Source organism: Saimiri boliviensis, chromosome 1, assembly GCF_048565385.1.
Source record: "Saimiri boliviensis isolate mSaiBol1 chromosome 1, mSaiBol1.pri, whole genome shotgun sequence".
In the NCBI taxonomy this organism is placed as follows: domain Eukaryota; kingdom Metazoa; phylum Chordata; class Mammalia; order Primates; family Cebidae; genus Saimiri; species Saimiri boliviensis.
In genome coordinates, this window is record NC_133449.1 from 170,514,043 (window position 1) to 170,532,887 (window position 18,845).

The following is an 18,845-nucleotide window of genomic DNA, read 5'->3' on the forward strand; positions in this document are numbered from 1 at the left end:
TGCTGGGATTACAGGCATGAGCTACCTTGCCCAGCCCAAACTTTCTTTCTGTTTATAAATCTAGTCTACAGCTGTACCACCCTGGACGTGCCCTATCTCATCTGTTTATAAATGTCAGTTTCACTCCTACATCTACCAGTACCTGGTGCCACCAGTTCCTGAGCTTTTGGGAAATACAAAACAGGTTGTTTTTTGGCTTTCTGGTTTAGGATTCAGTTTTCTTGGGTCTGCTGAGTCAGTTACCACTTGTCATACTGCTTCTAGCTTTCAGAAATTTATTGCTGCTTCCTTTCCTGTTGCTTGTTTTTGTAGGTTTATTTATTTATTTTTTTGCCTTTAAACAAGCAACATTTTACTAGCGTTTATATTTAATAGGGTTTCAGGAAGACTAAGAAGCAACTGTGTATGTTCAGTCTTTAATTGGACATTATACAGTAATTGTAATTACTTCTTTGTCTTTAATTTGCTAAACTGCAGACTTAGTGAGGCCAAAAACACCAGCCATGTGTTCTGTCCCTAGACCCCCCACATCAGTTGTGGCCTGACACATTTAATAAGTGTTGTTAAATTAACCTAGCAGTTAAATACTTATAGAGTGAAACATTCTGCAATGATAGTGTAACAGGAAAGGTATTAAATGCATGATGTACCTACTTTTTGGCTCATTGTCATGAGGTCAGGACTTCATGACCAGCCCTGAATCAAGGTGGACTCTCTTTAATAGAATACCTTTTCCTACCCATAATCTCTGCCTGAGTATGCTCTAATCCAGGCTAATAAGTAAGCATAACTTTTGGAACTTCTCATTATTAGAGCTGAGCAGGCTGCAGTCAAAACACAAGCCTGGGTTCTAGGCATGGCTCTGTCACTGTCTTTCAGTGTCTGTATATTTGATTTCCCTGTCTTTTCAATGTGGTATATTTCTTTCTTGGGATATACCATTTGATTGTTTTTGGAAGAAACAATATTGTAGGAATGACAGTGTGATCAAGATAAGTTTACCTTTACATATAACACAAACTTTAATTGAACACCTTAGCACTTAATGCTAAGTGTTGTAGGTTGAATACTAAGTGTTAAACATTTCTCATTTCTAAAGAGATAAAGGTTGAAGATGTCTGTTTCTCCTTTGTGTTTCTTTTCTGTTATCATTTCTTTTTAAAATTGGTAACTACAGAGCCATACTATTCAATTTTATTATGAAATATTGGATACATATGAAAGGAATGCATAGTATATGTGTACCTTATGCAAAATAATAATACTAAATCAGAGACCTGTGACTACCATCCATATCATAGCAGTCTTTTGAAAGTTCGTTTCACATGTATTCTTTTAGACCAATCAGTAGGAGACAGCTGCTTTTGCCTTAGTTGCTTTGTAAAGCCATACTTCTCCTCAATTCTTCCATGTTTAAAATACACTCCTTGTGCTAACTAGTGATGGGGATACCACCTGCTGCCCTCCACTCCTGAAACCATCATCACTGTCTTCCCTACAGTTATAGCAGTCATCTGTGTATGGCTATGTGCATAGCCTATGAATTTATTTGGGTATTTGTAAAGTAGTATGAATCCTTTTCATAGATGTGAACTGGTAAGTTAAGATGGTATAAAGATTAGCTGCTATTTCTTCAGGTAAGTTTCTGTTAGAAATCCACCTCTCTGCCTGTTTTGACCAACACTGGCTAATGTATCCATGCTGTGCCACTCACTGGTAAGTGCCGGGGTGAACAGAGTAATAAAGAGTGCAAAGGTCTCAGTCTTCAGAGGGCTCACAGTCTGCATCACTAATCCTCAGACAATCTTTTGTTTTTTCCCCATTTCTAAATTGTTAGTGAGGTTTGATTTATGTATAAAAGCAAGTAGAAATCTTAAATGTGCAGCTCACTGAATTTTCACAAACTAAACATGCACAGTTGACTAGTACTTAAATCCAGAAACAGCATTACCAGCACTCCAAAAGGTCCCTTCAGTGCCTTTCCAGTCACCCTCCTTCCAGTGCCCACTCACTGGTATGTTTAAAAAAATCTTTATATGAATCTAATCGTACAGTAAATACTGTTTTGAGTCTGGCTTCTTCTGTTCAACATGATGTTGCAAAATTTACCCACGCGGGTTACAGTTTATTCATGCATACTGCTGTTGCACTACGTGAAAATACCACAATTTAGTTGTCAATTCTACTGTAGATAGGCATTTGAGTAATTTTCAGTTTTATGAATAGTGTTGCTTTGCTCCTTCCTGTGTGTCTTTTAGTATCACGTGTAAATGTTTCTGTTGGACATATAACTAGGAGTGGAATTGCTGGATATGTGTAAATTTATCTTTTGTTGATACTGGCAAACAGTTTTCTAAAGTAGTTGTACAGGTTTATATCCCATCAGTAGTGTAGTGTGAGAGTTCTTGTTATTATATATCCTCAACAATATTTGGCATTTTCTGCTTTTTATTTTGTTCATTATCTGTGGTTTTAATTTTCATTTCTATAATGACTAATAAAATAGAGTACCTTTTTATAAGTTTATTGGCCATTTAGATATCTTTTTTTGTGAAATGTTTATTCAAGTCTTGCCCATTTCTTTAATTGAATGGCTTCCTCATTGATTTTAAGAAGTTCTTTATATATTTTGGATATAAGTCCATTGTCTGAAAAATACATTTTCTATTGCTCTTGGATTTTCTTTTTATTTTCTTTTGAATGAATAGTAGAGTTCTTGTATGTGTTTTTTGGTTTTGTTTTGTTTTTTTAGGCAGAGTCTCACTCTGTTGCCCAGGCTGGAATGCAGTGGGGTGATCTTGACTCACTGCAACCTCTACCTCCCAGTTTAAAGTGATTCTTATGCCTCAGCCTTTCAAGTAGCTGGGACTATATGGGCATGCCACCACATCTGGCTAATTTTTCTATTTTTAATAGAGATGGGGTTTTACCATGTTAGCCAGGCTGATCTCAAACTCCCAACCTCAAGTGATTCTTCTCCCACCTCAGCCTCCCAAAGTGCTGGGATTGCAGGCATAAGCCACTGTGCCGGTCCAAACAAATGACTTTTTAAAATTGTTCTTGAAATCTAAAAGAACCTTTTTTTTTTTTTTTTTTTTTTGAAGAGGCAGGGTCTTGCTATGTTGCCAAGGCTGGCCTTGAATTCCTGGGCTCAAGCAGTCCTTCCACCTCAGCCTCCCAAAGTGCTGGGATTACAGGTGTGAGCTACCACACCTAGGCATAAAATAATTCTTGAATAGATGCCAGTTGTAGTCCATGGTCTGTTGTGACTTTTTTTCCCCTTTGGAAGGGGCTGTTTAATGTATCATTTTAAATAACGAATAATTAGGAGCTTGTTTTTGCTTCCATGTTTCTATTTTAGAGCTTTAACATATTTTAGATGAAATCTGTATACGGTGGTTGTAGGGGGTTAAAACACCGAATGTATTTACCACCTTTGCATTTAAATTCTTGACTAGATTCTGTATAAATTATTTTTAAATGAGTCTGATCTAGCCACTATTTTTAGTATCTGTAAACAAAAGATGACCAGTTCCTGCTATTCTTTCAAAGTCAGAGAGTCAGGTGCTTAGTCTCCTTTTCAACTTGTCTTTCCCTAGGGTTTATGGGCCCTGGAGCTCTGAACTAAGCCTGAATTTTCTTATGGAACCAAGAAGTGAAGAAAAGGAAGAACTCACATTACTGAGGACATGGGCTGGTTATAAATAGTGTAGATGCTACTTCTTAAAAATGCTAAGTGTGAGCAGAGAGACTTGCAATTAACTATTTGAAAATATTGAACATTTGTCCGTCCTTATTTCCCTAGTCTTTGTAAGATCATGACCCATCAGGGGCCTACCATTAACCTCAAAGGCTCTTGGCTGTAAGTTTTCCTGAAGCTGGGTGCCAGATTTATTTGCTTGGTGATGTCTTAGAACCATCAGTACTGGAAACATTTGTATGTCAGACACAGATCCCAGAGGTTGGCAGGTTGATGATAATTTTCTGGTGCCACCCCAAAACTTCACAATGCTACTACCATAGCCATGGTTGGTTAATTAGTGCTTTCAGGGATGAGGGGTGATTTCTCCTAGTTCCTTGCCTTTCTCTTTGGATTGCATGCCTTCACTTGTTACTTGGACCTAAGTAAAGAATAGAAAGATCAGAAGAAAACCCATAAAATTGATGACCATAGGTCACAGTATTTGCACTTTGATTTCTAAGGACTAATTCTAACATAAATAATTTTCTCTTTCCAAAGCAAGTTGTACTCATCAGTTGTATTGATACATATTAACAGTGATGATAACCACAATTTTTTTTTTTTTTTTTGAGACAGTCTCGCACTGTCACCCAGGCTGTAGTACAGTGGCACGATCTCAGCTCACTGCAATCTCCACCTCCTGGGTTCAAGCAATTCTCCTGCCTCAGCCTCCCGAGTAGCTAGGATTACAGGTGTGTGCTACCACACCCAGCTGATGTTTTTGTATTTTTTAGCAGAGACAGGGTTTTACCATGTTGGCCAGGATGGTCTCAATCTCCTGACCTTGTGATCCGCCCACTTCGGCCTCCCAGAGTGTTGTGATTACAGGCGTGAGCCATCATGCCCAGCCCACAAAAATTTTAAATAGAAAGCTTGACAAACTGTTAGCTTTTATAAGGGGATTTACTACAAAATTGGGGTATTCTTTTCATCTGTTACTGTATTGACTTTTTAAAGCATTATTCTGATGACTTCGTTTTTCCTTTGGCAAATTTTGATTTTTAAATATGTTTTCATTTTGATATTAAGAGGATTTGCATTTACCTTTCCATGAGAGATGCTGAGGATAGTCTAAATCTGGTGATTGATTTGGTGGGTTTTTCTTTTTTCTTTCTTTTTTTTTTTTTTTTTAGAGATGAGGTTTCGCCATGTTGGTCAAGCTGTTCTCTAACTCCTGACCTCAGGTGATTCACCACCCACATCAGCCCCCTGAAATGCTGGGATTACAGGTGTGAGCCATTGCACCTGTCCACGGTTTGTTTTTTAGAAGTTATCTTGTAAAGTGCTGTAATCCCAGCACTTTGGGAGGCCAAGGCAGGTGGATAGCTTGAGGTCAGGAGTTAGAGAACAGCCTGACCAACACGGTGAAACCCGTCTCTACTAAAAATAAATTGGCTGGGCATGGCGGCCGGTGCCTGTAATCCTAGCTACTCAGGAGGCTGAGGCAGGAGAATTGCCTGAACCCAGGAAATGGAGGTTGCAGTGAGCCGAGATTGCGCCATTGCACTCCAGCCTGGGTAACAAGAGTGAAACTCCTTCTCAAAAGAAAAAGAAAAAGTTACCTTTTCAAACTCTTGAACTGCCTTTGATCTCTTGATCCTAATATTCTTCTCTTCAGGAAAGGAGAACATTAAGGTTTTTTTTTGTTGTTGTTATTTTTTACTATAATTAGTTTATAATTCATTGTGCTGTTTGTTGTTTTTATTCAGTCACAAATATGTGTACTGTATTAAGCTTTGGGTATATTGGTATGATCAGGACCCATTTTTTCCCGTTGAGGGTCATGGACATTTATTTAGCTAGAGAATAATGACTTGGAGTAATGTTTTGTTTTAGATAAAATTTATGTTTATATAGGTTTGCTTTTAAAAATTAGAAAATACTTTTAAAGTATATGATTCAGTGGTTTTTACTATATTCACAAGGTTGTATAACCATTATCACTGCCTAATTCTAAAACGTTTTTATCACCCCAAAAAGAAACCCAGACAGTCCCGCCCCCTTCTCTAACCCCTGGCAACCACTAATACACTTTTTGTCTCTATGGATTTTGCCTTTTCTGGACATTTCATAATAAATGGAAGCATTCAATATATGGCCTTTTGTGACTGGCTTCTTTGTTGTACTGTAATGTTTTTAAGGTTCATCCATGGTTCAGCATGTGTCAGTACCTCATTTTTTCTGGATTAATAATATTTCATTGTACAGATATACCACATTTTGTTGATCCATTCGTAAGTTGATGAACATTATTGGCCATTATGGATAATGCTACTGTGAACATTCACATACAAGTTTCTATGTGAACACGTTTTCAGTTATCTTGGATGTATACATTGGAGTGGAATTGCATGAACTTAGTATAAATCTATGTTGTTGTTTGAGACAGGCTCTCACTCTGTTGCTCAGACTGAGCAACAGACTGGACTGGACTCACTGCAGCCTCGAATTCCTTGGCTAAAGTGATCCTCTTGTCTCAGCTTCCTGAGTACCTGGACCACAGATGTCCCACCATGCCTGGCTAATTTTTAAATTTTTAGTAGAGACAGAATCTCAGTGTGTTGCCCAGGGTGGTCTCAAACTCCTGACCTCAAGTGATTCTCCTGCCTCAGCCTCCCAAAGTGCTGGGATTGCAGGCTGAGCCACTGTGTTTTCAGCCTATGTTTTCTTTTGAGGAACTGCCAAACTTTTCCACAGCAGCTGTACCATTTTACATTCCCACCAGCAGTGTATTAAGAGTTCTATTTTCTCTACATACTCTATTGTCTGTCTTTTTGATTATAGCCATCCTAGTAAGCATGAGGTAGTATTGAGTCTCGGTTTTGATTTGCATTTTCCTGATGACTTGATGATGTTGAGCATTTTGTGTCTTTTGGCTTTCTGTATATCTTCTTTGGAGAAATGCCTTTTCAAGTTATTTGCCCAATTTATAATTGGGCCTTTTTATTGTTTAGTCTCTCTTGTCAGAATTATTTAAAATATCTTATCCTAAGCCGGGCACGGTGGCTCAAGCCTGTAATCCCAGCACTTTGGGAGGCCGAGGCGGGTGGATCACGAGGTCAAGAGATCGAGACCATCCTGGTCAACATGGTGAAACCCCGTCTCTACTAAAAATACAAAAAATTAGCTGGGCATCGTGGTGCATGCCTGTAATCCCAGCTACTCAGGAGGCTGAGGCAGGAGAATTGCCTGAACCCAGGAGGCCGAGGTTGCAGTGAGCTGAGATCGTGCCATTGCACTCCAGCCTGGGTAACAAGAGCGAAACTCCGTCTCAAAAAAAAAAAAAATATATATATATATATATATATATATATATATATCTTATCCTAATCAATAACAATTAAATAGAGAATTTCTCTTGAATGTACATAATTTGGTAATGTTAGAATAACAGAGTTTATATTTACAATATATAAAATAAATCTACAGGCCACACAAACTTAATGATTATCTCTGAACAACAGTAAAGCAGCATACTCAGTTCTTTACGAAAAGAAATGTGCTTGTTTAATTTTGTAATATACTGTCTTGTTTTGGTAGGATTTAGGGACTCTGTCACCCAGGCTGGAGTGCAGTGGTACGATCTTTGCTACCTCTGCCTCCTGGGTTCAAGTGATTTTTCTGCCTCCTGGGTTTAAGCAATTCTTCTGCCTCCTGGGTTCAAGCAATTCTTCTGCCTCAGCCTCCCAAATAGCTGGGACTACAGGTGTGTGCCACCACACCTGGCTAATTTTTGTATTTTTAGTAGAGATGGGGTTGTGCCATGTTGGCCAGGCTGGTCTCAAACTTCTGACCTCAAGTGATCCGTCCACCTCAGCCTCCCAAAGTTCTGGGAAATAGGCATGGGCCACCATGCCCAGCTGAAATACGATTTAAATGGCATTTTTTTCCAAATAGAGCTATACAATTACCTACACATGCCATATAAAGTAGAGTTTAATAGAGTACTACCTAAAACTACTTATGCCTCCATCACTAAATAATCCAATCACCTGATAATTCAGGTGGCTTTTCTCTTTCTCACACCCAGAACATGTCCTTACTCTTTCCTGATTACCTTTGCTTCCATCTATATGCTGAGCAAACTAGAATGGCTCTCCAGAAGAACTCTAAAACTCTTCGATTGTTGCCACTTCAGATATATCACAATCTGCTGTGGTACCTTTGGCCTTAATGACCCTCAATTTTAAGAAACATTGCTACTAAGGTTTTGTTCTCAAGATTAAAACTGTAAAATGTAGCATGTCTAAAGTACAGGGTTTTGGCCATGCACAGTGGCTCACACCTGTAATCCCAGCACTTTGGGAGGCTGAAGTGGGTGGATCACTTGAGGTCAGGAGTTTGAGACCAGCCTGGCCAACATGGTGAAACCCCATCTCTACTGAAAATACAAAAATCAGCTAGGTGTGATGGTGCACACCTTTAGTCCCAACTACTCGGGAGGCTGAGGCACGAGAATCTCTTGATCCTGGGAGGCGGAGTTTGCAGTTAGTTGAGATCAAGCCACTGCACTCCAGGCTGTGTGCAAGAGAGAGATTCTGTCTCAAAAATAAATAAATAAATAATATAATAAAATAGATGGTTTTTTCCCTTCTTATCACCTTCCTCTATATCTAGGTACTATTGTTATTAAAAATAAATAGGACATTTTAATGAATCTCCAACCCAGAAATCAGATATAGTTATAATTCTAATAGAAACAAACTTGAATTTAACAAGTTTAAAGACATTAAACCCTACAGATGTAAACTATTATTTGAGTTCCCAACCAGCAAGAAAGTTTCATCACTACCCTCCTCACCAAGTAGTCCTAAAGATGATCTTCAATTTAGAAATGAGTTGTTTTTAAGCAATAGCAGAGCTGGGGCTAGGATTAGGGCTAAGTAAGGGGCAACATTTGTAACTTTACCAAATGGCAGGACCTAAAGCCACTTAAAAGTCATTCTTAGATTCTCTGTATTTACTAAGAATGGAAGAACAACAAAAAACCCTACACTGAACAATATATATGAGAAAAGGTATCAACATATACCTCAGAATTCATACAAACAAACAAAAGCATACGAGAAATAATGTTGAACTATCCAATAAGTCCGTAAAGTTGGCCAGGCACAGTGGCTCACGCCTGTAATGGCACAATTTTGGGAGGCCGAGATGGGTGGATCATGAGGTCAAGAAATCAGGTCCATTCTGGCCAACATGAGGAAACCCCATCTCTACTAAAAATGCAAAAAATTCAATGTCCAACAGCAATTGTTTTAACTATCGCAGTCAATCAAAGGATATCCCCCCTAAACTTACCCAACATCTCTGTGCACTGAGAGCCGAAGTTCCCAAATCTGTCCCAGTTTTCAGATCTGTCTCTGAGTTTCCCCTGCAACCCAGATTCTGTGACAGTTACGTTGGACTCAGGCTCCCACTGACACCGTTGTAGAAGAGACTGAGAGTCTTTCCAACTCTAACCCCAACGTGTCAATGCCGCGTATTCTTTCAGAGAGCAGCAGGAAAGAGCCTGAAGATTCTTGAGCTCCAGGGACATGGCAGAGAGGCTGCACAGAAGGGTTCCCAGGGACAGAAAAGGGGAATCTTAAAAATAAATTTTGGAACCAAGTAACCAATTTTATAGCACATTCTAGTTCTAATGCACATGTTCCTCCACTTGTTACTGAATGCCTGACTTGGTGCCCCCAAAGTGTAAAAAGATGTTGAATGCCTGACTTGTTGCCCCAAAGTGCAATAAGATGTATATATAAGGACTCCACTGTTCAGCAAGTCATTATTTATGCAGATGGTAGTCACTAAATACCTCTTTTTGAAGGTGATTGCCTCTCCCCCAATCCCCTTACGTTGCAGTGTTTTGTTTTAAACAGCTTTCTTGATGAAACCTAATCTTACCACCAGCATTATAGAAATAAGCCAGAGTGGGATAGCTGTACGATGAGGTCTTAAGATTATCCCATAGTCATAATGGTGTTTTAAAATGTTTTTATTTTTTTAATTGGATAAAAGTACATTATTCTAAAGTAATGAATCTTAATGGAACAAACTCTTCATCTAGAAGTGTTTCTTTTTTCCTTAACAAATTGAAAATTGGCGTTTCTAAGAAGGCTAGAATTTATTTGCACTGGCATCTTTTACTATGGTGGGGGATGATCGAATATAACATTTCTAAGTTGCCAGGAGACAGGCAGCCTATCTTATAAATACTGTCATAGAAGACCTCTTAACCTCTTTATTCTTTGGATTTCTATATTTCTTAGAATTGCCATGCTTTTCTGAGACCTAAATTATGCAGAGGTAATGTGATTACCTTGATACAAAGCTCAGGAAATATAAAACGGGTTAGAAATACCAAGCTAGGTTTAAATAAAGGTGTTACAGTATATTAAGGAACATTTTCGAAAGGTCCATATTTGCCTCTCTTCTTGCTGGTAACTCTTCTGCTTCTTTTGGTGACCTTCCCACAGCACAGGAGTGGTTAGGTGTGAGGAGGCTAAGAATACCTTGCCAAGAGCTTCAAATAATGTTAAAACCAGTATTTTAGGTGAACTGTGGTCCCAAGAACTCTCTTTAAATTATTCACCAATTTGGTGTCCCAGGAGCATTTGGCTTTACTGCAGCTATTTTGGCCTCATGTCTTTGTTCTTAGGTTACAATACAGTTATTTTGGGAGTACCTTAAATTTAACATTAGATTACTAGGTTTCAAAAAAATGTACCCAGATGGTAGATGCTGATGAGAATTTGACACAAGAATTCATTTGAAATTGAATGCTTTTGAAGTACTAATAAGAAAAATTTATTGACATCTGGTTTTGAATAGCATAGTGAGTAGAGATTGAGATGATCAGTTAAAATTTAATGAGTTATGGCCGGGTGTGGTGGCTCACGCCTGTAATTCCAGCACTTTGGGAGGCCAAGGCAGGCAGGTCACCTGGGGTTGGGAGTTTGAGCCCAGTCTGGCCAACATCTAATACAAATACAAAAATTAGCCGGATGTGGTGGCACATACTTGTAGTCCCAGCTACTCGGGAGGCTGAGGCAGGAGAATTGCTTGAACCTGGGAAGCAGAGGTTGCAGTGAGCTGAGATTCTGCCTTTATACTCCAGCCTGGGCAACAAAAGAGAAAATCCATCTAAAAAAAAAAAAAGTTAATGGATTATGGAGCTCTACTTCATATTAGTACACCTCAGCCTCTCTGTTTTACTGTCTCAATTCAAGATAGAATTCTAGGCCGGGTGCGGTGGCTCACTCCTGTAATCTCAGCACTTTGGGAGGCCAAGGCAGGTGGATCCTAGGTCAGGAGTTCAAGACCAGCCTGGCCAAGGTGGTGAAACCCCGTCTTTACTAAAAAAAAAAAAAAAAAACAATTAGCTGGGCACCTGTAGTCCCAACTACTCAGGAGACTGAGGCAGAGAATTCCTTGAACCTGTGAGGCAGAGGTTGTAGTGAGCCGAGATTGCGGCACTACACTCCAGCCTGGGCAACAAAGCGAGACTCCATATCAATAAGAAAGAAAGAGAGAGAGAGAGAGAGGAGAAAGGGGAGAGAGAGAAAGAAAGAAAGAATAAAGAAAGAAAGAAAGAGTTCTTTGTAGCGGTTTGGTTTAGAAGTGGTATGTATTTTACAAGTGTATCAGTTGGCTCTGTATATCCTGATGCTACTCAAGACAGGACCAGACCCCCAAGTCAATATTCTGTTATTACTTTCCAGATTGACTCCAGTCCCAGCCAGCTCATCTTTTAAATTAATATAGTTCATTGTCACACTGGACTGGACAAATCAAATGGAATGTCTTTATTTTATGAAGATGACTTGTGTAGACCATACAGATTAGCAACAGCAAACACTTTCAGTGCGAGTTATTTAAAGTAATTGAAGATTTGGCTGGCAGGAAAATTGCTAGATAGGGAAAAGGGATATCTATTGACGGATATATATAGAATTAGGAAGAATTTATGTTTTCATAAATGTCTCAAGCAAGATTTAATTTGGTGTGCATGCTGAATATAATGGTAACATGGTTTGCCTGTGATTTGTCTTTGTCTTAACAGATTATTTTTCTAACTTTAAAAAAGTGTCAGAAATGACAGATACAGGTGAAGGGAAGGAAGGCAGCAAACCACACTGCCATGAGTGTACCTATGCAACAATCTTGCATGTTCTTCACATGTACCCCAAAACCTAAAATGCCAAAAAAAAAAAAAAGTGTCATCACTTGAGGTCAGGAGTTCGAGACCAGCCTGGGCAATACAGGGAGATCCCATTTCTACAAAAAACAAAAGGCTAATTAAAAAAAAGTTAGGGTCGCAGTGTTCCATGATTGTGCCACTGCACTCCTGCTGAGCAACAAGAGTGAGATACTATCTCCAAAAAAAAAAAGTCTACAAGTGATAAATGTTTGCTACAAAAAATTTGAACATAGAGATGTACAACAATAAGGAAAAATTTCCCTTTACTCCTATTACCTAGAAATAACAGTGTTGAACTGTAAATGTCTGTCATTCTAGACCTCCTTTCCATTATATGCCTGTATTTTTAAAAAGGATTATATGAGGCCAGGCACAGTGGCTCAGCCCCGTAATCCCAGCATTTTGGGAGGCTGAGGTGGGCGGATCACAAGGTCAAGAGATTGAGACCATCCTGGCCAACATGGTGAAACCCCATCTCTACCAAAAATACAAAAATTAGCTGGGTGTGGTGGCACATGCCTGTAATCTCAGCTACTCGGGAGGCTGAGCCAGGAGAATCACTTGAATCCGGGAGGCGGAGGTTGCAGTGAGCTGAGATTACACCTCTGAACTCCAGCCTGGCGACAGAGTGAGACTCTGTCTCAAAAAAATGATTATATGATACATGTTGTTTGGCAAATTTAGCTTTTTTCATGTAATAATACTACACCATAAATATCTATTTCAGTAATGAAATTTAATTTATTATTAAATTTTTAAAGATAGGGTCTTGCTCTCTGTCACCCAGGCTGGAGGGCAGTGGCACTGTCTCAGCTTACTGCAGCCTCAACCTTCTGGGCTCAAGCCATCCTGCTGTCTCAGCCTCCTAAGTAGCTAGGATTACAGGTCCATGCCACTACGCCAGGCTAATTTTTGTATTTTTTGTAGAAACAGGGTTTTGCTGTGTTGCCCAGGTTAGTCTTGAACTCCTGGGCTCTCCTAAGCTCAAGCGATCCACCCACCTCGGCCTCCCAGAGTGCCAGGATTACAGGTGTGAGCCACCATACCCAGCTGAAATTTAATATATGTATTTTGTGACACAGAGTTTCACTCTGTCACCTAGGCTGGAGTGCAGTGGCACAATCTCAGCTCACTGTAACTTCTGCCTCTCAGTTTAAAACAATTCTTGGGCCTCAGCCTCCTGAGTAGCTGGGACTACAGGAGTGTGCCACCATGCCTGGCTAACATTTTTATTTTTAGTAGAGATGAAGTTTTGTCATGTTGGCCAGGAAGGCGAAATTTAATTTCTAATGGCCACTTATTAGTCCTTCATGAGGTGTACTATAATTTACTTGTCTCCTATGATTGGAATTTAGGTTGTTTCTAATTTTTGCTGACACAACATTTGTATGTACCCTTTTTGCCTCTTTGAATATTTCCATAGAATAACTTCCTGGAAGTAGAATACTTTTCTTGAAAGAGTTGTGCATTTCAAGGCTTTGATTTGAAATATGTTGCCAAATTGCTTTCTTTTTTTTGTATTTTTTTTTAGTAGAGACAGGGTTTCACCATGTTGACCAGGATGGTCTCGATCTCCTGACCTCGTGATCCACCCGCCTCGGCCTCCCAAAGTGCTGGGATTACAGGCGTGAGCCACTGCGCCCGGCCCGCCAAATTGCTTTCTAGAAACGCTATTTATTTCAGTTTTTGGGTTCTTAGTTTTCTAATTGGCTTTATGCTTGCTTTAAAATACGAAATTTTTATTTAGTTGCAGAATGAAGAAGAGTCTGGAGAACCTGAACAGGCTGCAGGTGATGCTCCACCACCTTACAGCAGCATTTCTGCAGAAAGCGCAGGTAGGTAACAAGGCCAGGTGATTATGGAATCCTTAAAAACACTCGGTGCTTTGACATTACAGTAAAGAAAAAAAAAAGTGTTTCAGAAGCAGTTGGAAGAAAGATTATAAAGCGAGTCTGGATTTTAAATAATTGAGAAGTGGATACATTTAAAATTTAACATCAGTCTCTTAACAATTCATCTATAAATGTCTTTTGGTTCAATTGTTATATATGTACTCTTAGGGGAATGACTCGATTTTGTCTGCTAGAGTTAATGGAAATCCTTTTATTTCAATTCAGCTAATCATCAATAAATTGTACTTAAAATTCTGCAGCATATTTTGACTACAAGGATGAGTCTGGGTTTCCAAAGCCCCCATCTTACAATGTGGCTACAACACTGCCCAGTTACGATGAAGCGGAGAGGACCAAGGCTGAAGCTACTATCCCTTTGGTTCCTGGAAGAGTGAGTATAATTTGCAACGTTACTTGATGGCTGCTCTATGGGAATTAAGTTATTTTCATTATCCAATTTTTATTCATTACTTACGATTGTATTGATTAGTGAAAGTTCAGCTAATTTAAAAAATCAGGTACATTTGCTTTGGGGATAATAAACTCATCTCTTCCTAAAAATGAGGAGTTAAAGAGATATAAATAAGCAAAAAAATACTGGTCAAACCTGCTCATTTTTCCTATATCTCTCCTACTACCACCGCTTTTTCAAGTTTCCTGGGATGGCTGAAGTATCTTGAAGCAAGAGCACACTGACATTTTCTTGATTCTGCATGCTTAATATTTTGCTATTGAGTAGACAGTTGCTAGGGAGATCTAGGAAGAGAATAAATATGTGCAAATTTATACAATTAAACTCATAAAAGGGATCTTCACATTGACTTAGATGAACTCTGTTCCTCTAGCAGTCCAGATCATATCATTTGTGGGGACATAGTGAGTACAGATTCCATCTGGCCTGATGCTGATTCATGGAGGTGGAGATCGGGATGGCGTTTAAACCAGTGGAGATTATTGGGCACTCTTGGTTCTTGATGTCAGATATATAAGTGCTATATTTGTAGTTTTGTAAATATTTATACAGATTGAAGTTGATGCAGGTAGGGCACTGGACCAGGTGTTGGGAGAATGGAAGCAGGGTAAGTCCCTAGAAATGTGCGGACTGTAAGGCCTGTAGGTTCTAGTCTGGCAAGAAACGAGTGAGTGATGAGCAAGAACAGAAGCCTAATCTGGGCAGTATGATGGAATAGGCCCAAAGGTTCCCCTCTTGGCTTTAAGATAGTAGACTGTTTACAGACCACACCTACTGTGAGGAGCAGAGCTCCTAAAATCATTGGTTGGCAGAAGTAGTTTATGAGCCCAATCTAGGATGATCCTAAATGGCAGTAATATGCATTCAATTCTTATTGGTGACAGAGAGAAACTAAGAACCCTAGTGTCTAAGGGCAAGACAGTCATAATGTAGCTGCCATGTATTGGAAGCAAACAACATGCTTGGTACTGTGCTTGATGCTTTTATATATTTTGTATGTTGTTTCCAATCTTCATAGTAACCTTGAAAGATCCATTGTACAGATGTGATAATTTAGATCCAAAGAAATAAAGTAATTTTTCTAAAGTCATATGATTCATGTAGAAGTGAGAGTCAAACCCAGATATTTCTAGAATCCAAAGTTCTTGTTTATTTCACTGTACTCTGCAGACCTGTTGCAATATGTGGTAAATGGATCAATATGGAAATTAGCTCTGATTAATCACAGAACTCTTCAGCCTACTTTCATTTGATACAGGTACATATTTAGGAACTTCTTAAAGGGCTTTAATATTTAGCAGACATGTATAAAGCACTTTTTAAATAAAAGATGCAGCATATTTTGCAGTGGATAGGTAAAAAGCTTTGTATAAGGCAGTGTTCTTATTGTTATTCGAAAGCCTAAAATCCAACTAGGGTTAAGGGCCCAGAAATACTGATAGCTAAGACACATAAGAGCAGTGGGCATCAAAACTGAAACTTTTTACTGGATGATCATAACGGAAGATGAGATTTGATGTGGGCCCAGAGTTTTGATAGATAAGAACATTTCAGAGAGAGAAAGCCCAGGAAGCAGGTGTGAATTCAGCCAGGTGCAGGGCAGTTCTGTGGATGTAGTAATTGGCTTTGTATGAGCAAAGAGTTTTGTGAAGGGAGGTAGAATGTTGTAACCAGAACTGTTGTTTATAGAATCCCTGGAATAGACTGGGGTACTTAAATTTCCTATGTAGCTCTTAGAGAATCCTTCAGAGTTTTTGAGCAGGGGTATGAGAGGACTTGTGTGGTGTTTTGGAAACATTAACTTGGCAACAACTTCTAGGAGGAATCATGGTAGAAGAGATACCAAGAAGACAGGAAGAACAGTTAGAAGGCATTTGTAATTTTATTAGATGTTACTTCCATGGATTTTTTTGGACTATATCTTTGAGTAGTTATGCAAAAAAAACTAGAATTAGCTTTTAATTTTGGCAAAACCTTATTCTGCTAATGTGAAGTAAGAATACCAGATATTGGCCGGGCGCGGTGGCTCAAGCCTGTAATCCCAGCACTTTGGGAGGCCGAGGCGGGTGGATCACGAGGTCAAGAGATCGAGACCATCCTGGTCAACATAGTGAAACCCCGTCTCTACTAAAAATACAAAAAATTAGCTGGGCATGGTGGCACGTGCCTGTAATCCCAGCTACTCAGGAGGCTGAGGCAGGAGAATTGCCTGAACCCAGGTTGCGGAGGTTGCGGTGAGCTGAGATCGCGCCATTGCACTCCAACCTGGGTAACAGGAGCGAAACTCCGTCTCAAAAAAAAAAAAAAAAAAAAAAAAAGAATACCAGATATTTAATGCTTTAAAAAATTATAAAACAATGCATTTTTATAGAAATTTCAAATAGTAGAGGAAGTATATTAAGTTAGAAAAGGAAGCTGCCATTGCCACTGACTTCCCTTTCTCTAGTTTCCACTCCCTGGGGAACCACTGTTAACAGTTTGGATGTTGCAGACCCTTTTCTGTGTACAGCAAGTTTCGATATTTCCTAAAATATTTTTCATTTGAGGAACCCTCATTGAACTGTGTACAGATGTATCACATTTAAGTATATATTCAATTATTTAAAAATATCTCAACACATACCTACATCAGTTAAAAAGATAGACCACGTGTTGGTATTGTTCAGGATCATGTTCTTTTTTCTTTTTCTTTTTTTTTTTTTTTTTGAGATACAATCTCATTCTGTTGCCCAGGCTGGAGTACAATGACATGATCTTGGCTCGCTGCAACCTCCTCCCAGGTTCAAGCAATTCTCCTATCTCAACCTTCCAAGTAGCTGGGATTACAGGCGTGTGCTGCCACACCGGCTAATTTTTTGTATTTTAGTAGAGATGAAGTTTTACCGTGTTGCCCAGGCTGGTCTCAAACTCCTGAGCCCAGGCAATCCACCTGCCTGGGCCTCCTCCCAAAGTGCTCGGAGTACAGGCGTGAGCCATGGCACCCAGTCCAACGGATCATGTTATTTCTAGATCTGCAATATTATGTTATCAAGTTAGGGTGAAGGAGTTCCTATCTGCTGATGAGAGTAGAGGTGAGATTGTTTTAGATCTGTACACCAGTACAAATACATGCTTATGGAGTTGAGCAGCAGGCAGTTCTGTAGACTATTCATGTATGATCATGCTATTCTTTTTTCCCCCGTATATGCCTCAAAAAGTACTTGAGCTGGTTGTTTTATCTCTATTAGACCCTGGATTACTAATATTTTAGGCCCTAAACAGGTCCTGGATTACTGATAATTTTAGAATTTAAACCAAATGTGTTAGTAAATTTTGTCTTTTTTCTTGAGGTATATATATATATATATATATATTTGTTGTTGATGTTTTGTTGTTGTTTTTGTTGCTGTTAGACTGAGTCTCACTTTTGTTGCCCAGGCTGGAGTGCGGTGGTGCAATCTTGGCTCACTGCAAGTTCTGCCTCCTGGATTTGGATTCAAGTGATTCTCCTGCCTCAACTTCCTGAGTAGCTGGAATTACAGGCATGTGCCACCATGCCTGGCTAATTTTTGTATTTTTATCAGAGTCAATGTTTTGCCATGTTGGTCAGGCTGATCTCAAACTCCTGACCTCGTGATCCGCCCGCCTCAGCCTTCCAAAGTGCTGGGATTACAGGCATGAGCCACCACGCCTGGCCCTCTTGAAATATATATATATAGAGAGAGAAATATATATATATATATATATATATATAGAGAGAGAGAGAGAGAGAGAGAGAGAGGTGTATATATATATATATTTTTTGAGAGGGGTAAGAATATATATTTTATGTATTTTTATATATTTTTATATTATATTTAAAATATGTATATATATATATATATATATATATATATATATATCCACCTGAGGTATATAGTTTTTTAAGTTCTTTGTGAACTTTTACATTTTTGAAGTGTATTGTTAAAGAACTTGGGTTATAAGATGAAAATTTCATTTAGAACACTATGGGAATAGAAGAAAGATTTGTTTCTTTTCTAATTATATACTAATAATGCAAAATGGAATTTTAAACATACACTGAGCCTTTAATGTCATAATTTTAAACTGAGTCAAAACAATAACTTTTTTCATTGCTACTCACATTTGTCCCTTTATGTTTTCTTTATATCTTCCTTTTGCCTAAACATAATTCTTTTTCTTTTCATTTAGGATGAGGATTTTGTGGGTCGGGATGATTTTGATGATGCTGATCAGCTGAGGATAGGAAACGATGGGATTTTCATGTTAACTTTTTTCAGTAAGTATATATGCATAGCAGAACTGACCCCCACAAACCAGAGTGCTTTGGATTATGGGCAAATCTGACAGAATTAAAATAACTAATTGAGCTAATATATTAATACATTACATTTATTTGATGTCTTTTACTGGAATGTATATTAATGCCTTTGTTTTAACATACTTTCTCTTTGCCTTCTATTTTCATAAATATCTATAGAAGATATAGTTAAAGCAGTTATGAGGATGCTGCATTTTTACATGAGCTAAGCCCTGTCTTTCAGGTCT

The 18,845-nt window shown here is 38.7% G+C and overlaps 1 protein-coding gene across 2 annotated transcripts in view; it reads left to right on the plus strand.

Annotated features, from left to right (window-relative positions):
- Nucleotides 1-18,845, plus strand: part of NDFIP1 (Nedd4 family interacting protein 1) — a 46,060-nt gene that overhangs the window by 10,721 nt on the left and 16,494 nt on the right. For both annotated transcript variants that reach the window (XM_039479783.2, XM_074381062.1), the window contains exons 2-4: nucleotides 13,681-13,768; nucleotides 14,086-14,216; nucleotides 18,489-18,576. In XM_039479783.2, coding sequence (XP_039335717.1) covers nucleotides 13,681-13,768; nucleotides 14,086-14,216; nucleotides 18,489-18,576 — 307 coding nt within the window. The remainder of the gene's footprint in view (nucleotides 1-13,680; nucleotides 13,769-14,085; nucleotides 14,217-18,488; nucleotides 18,577-18,845) is intronic.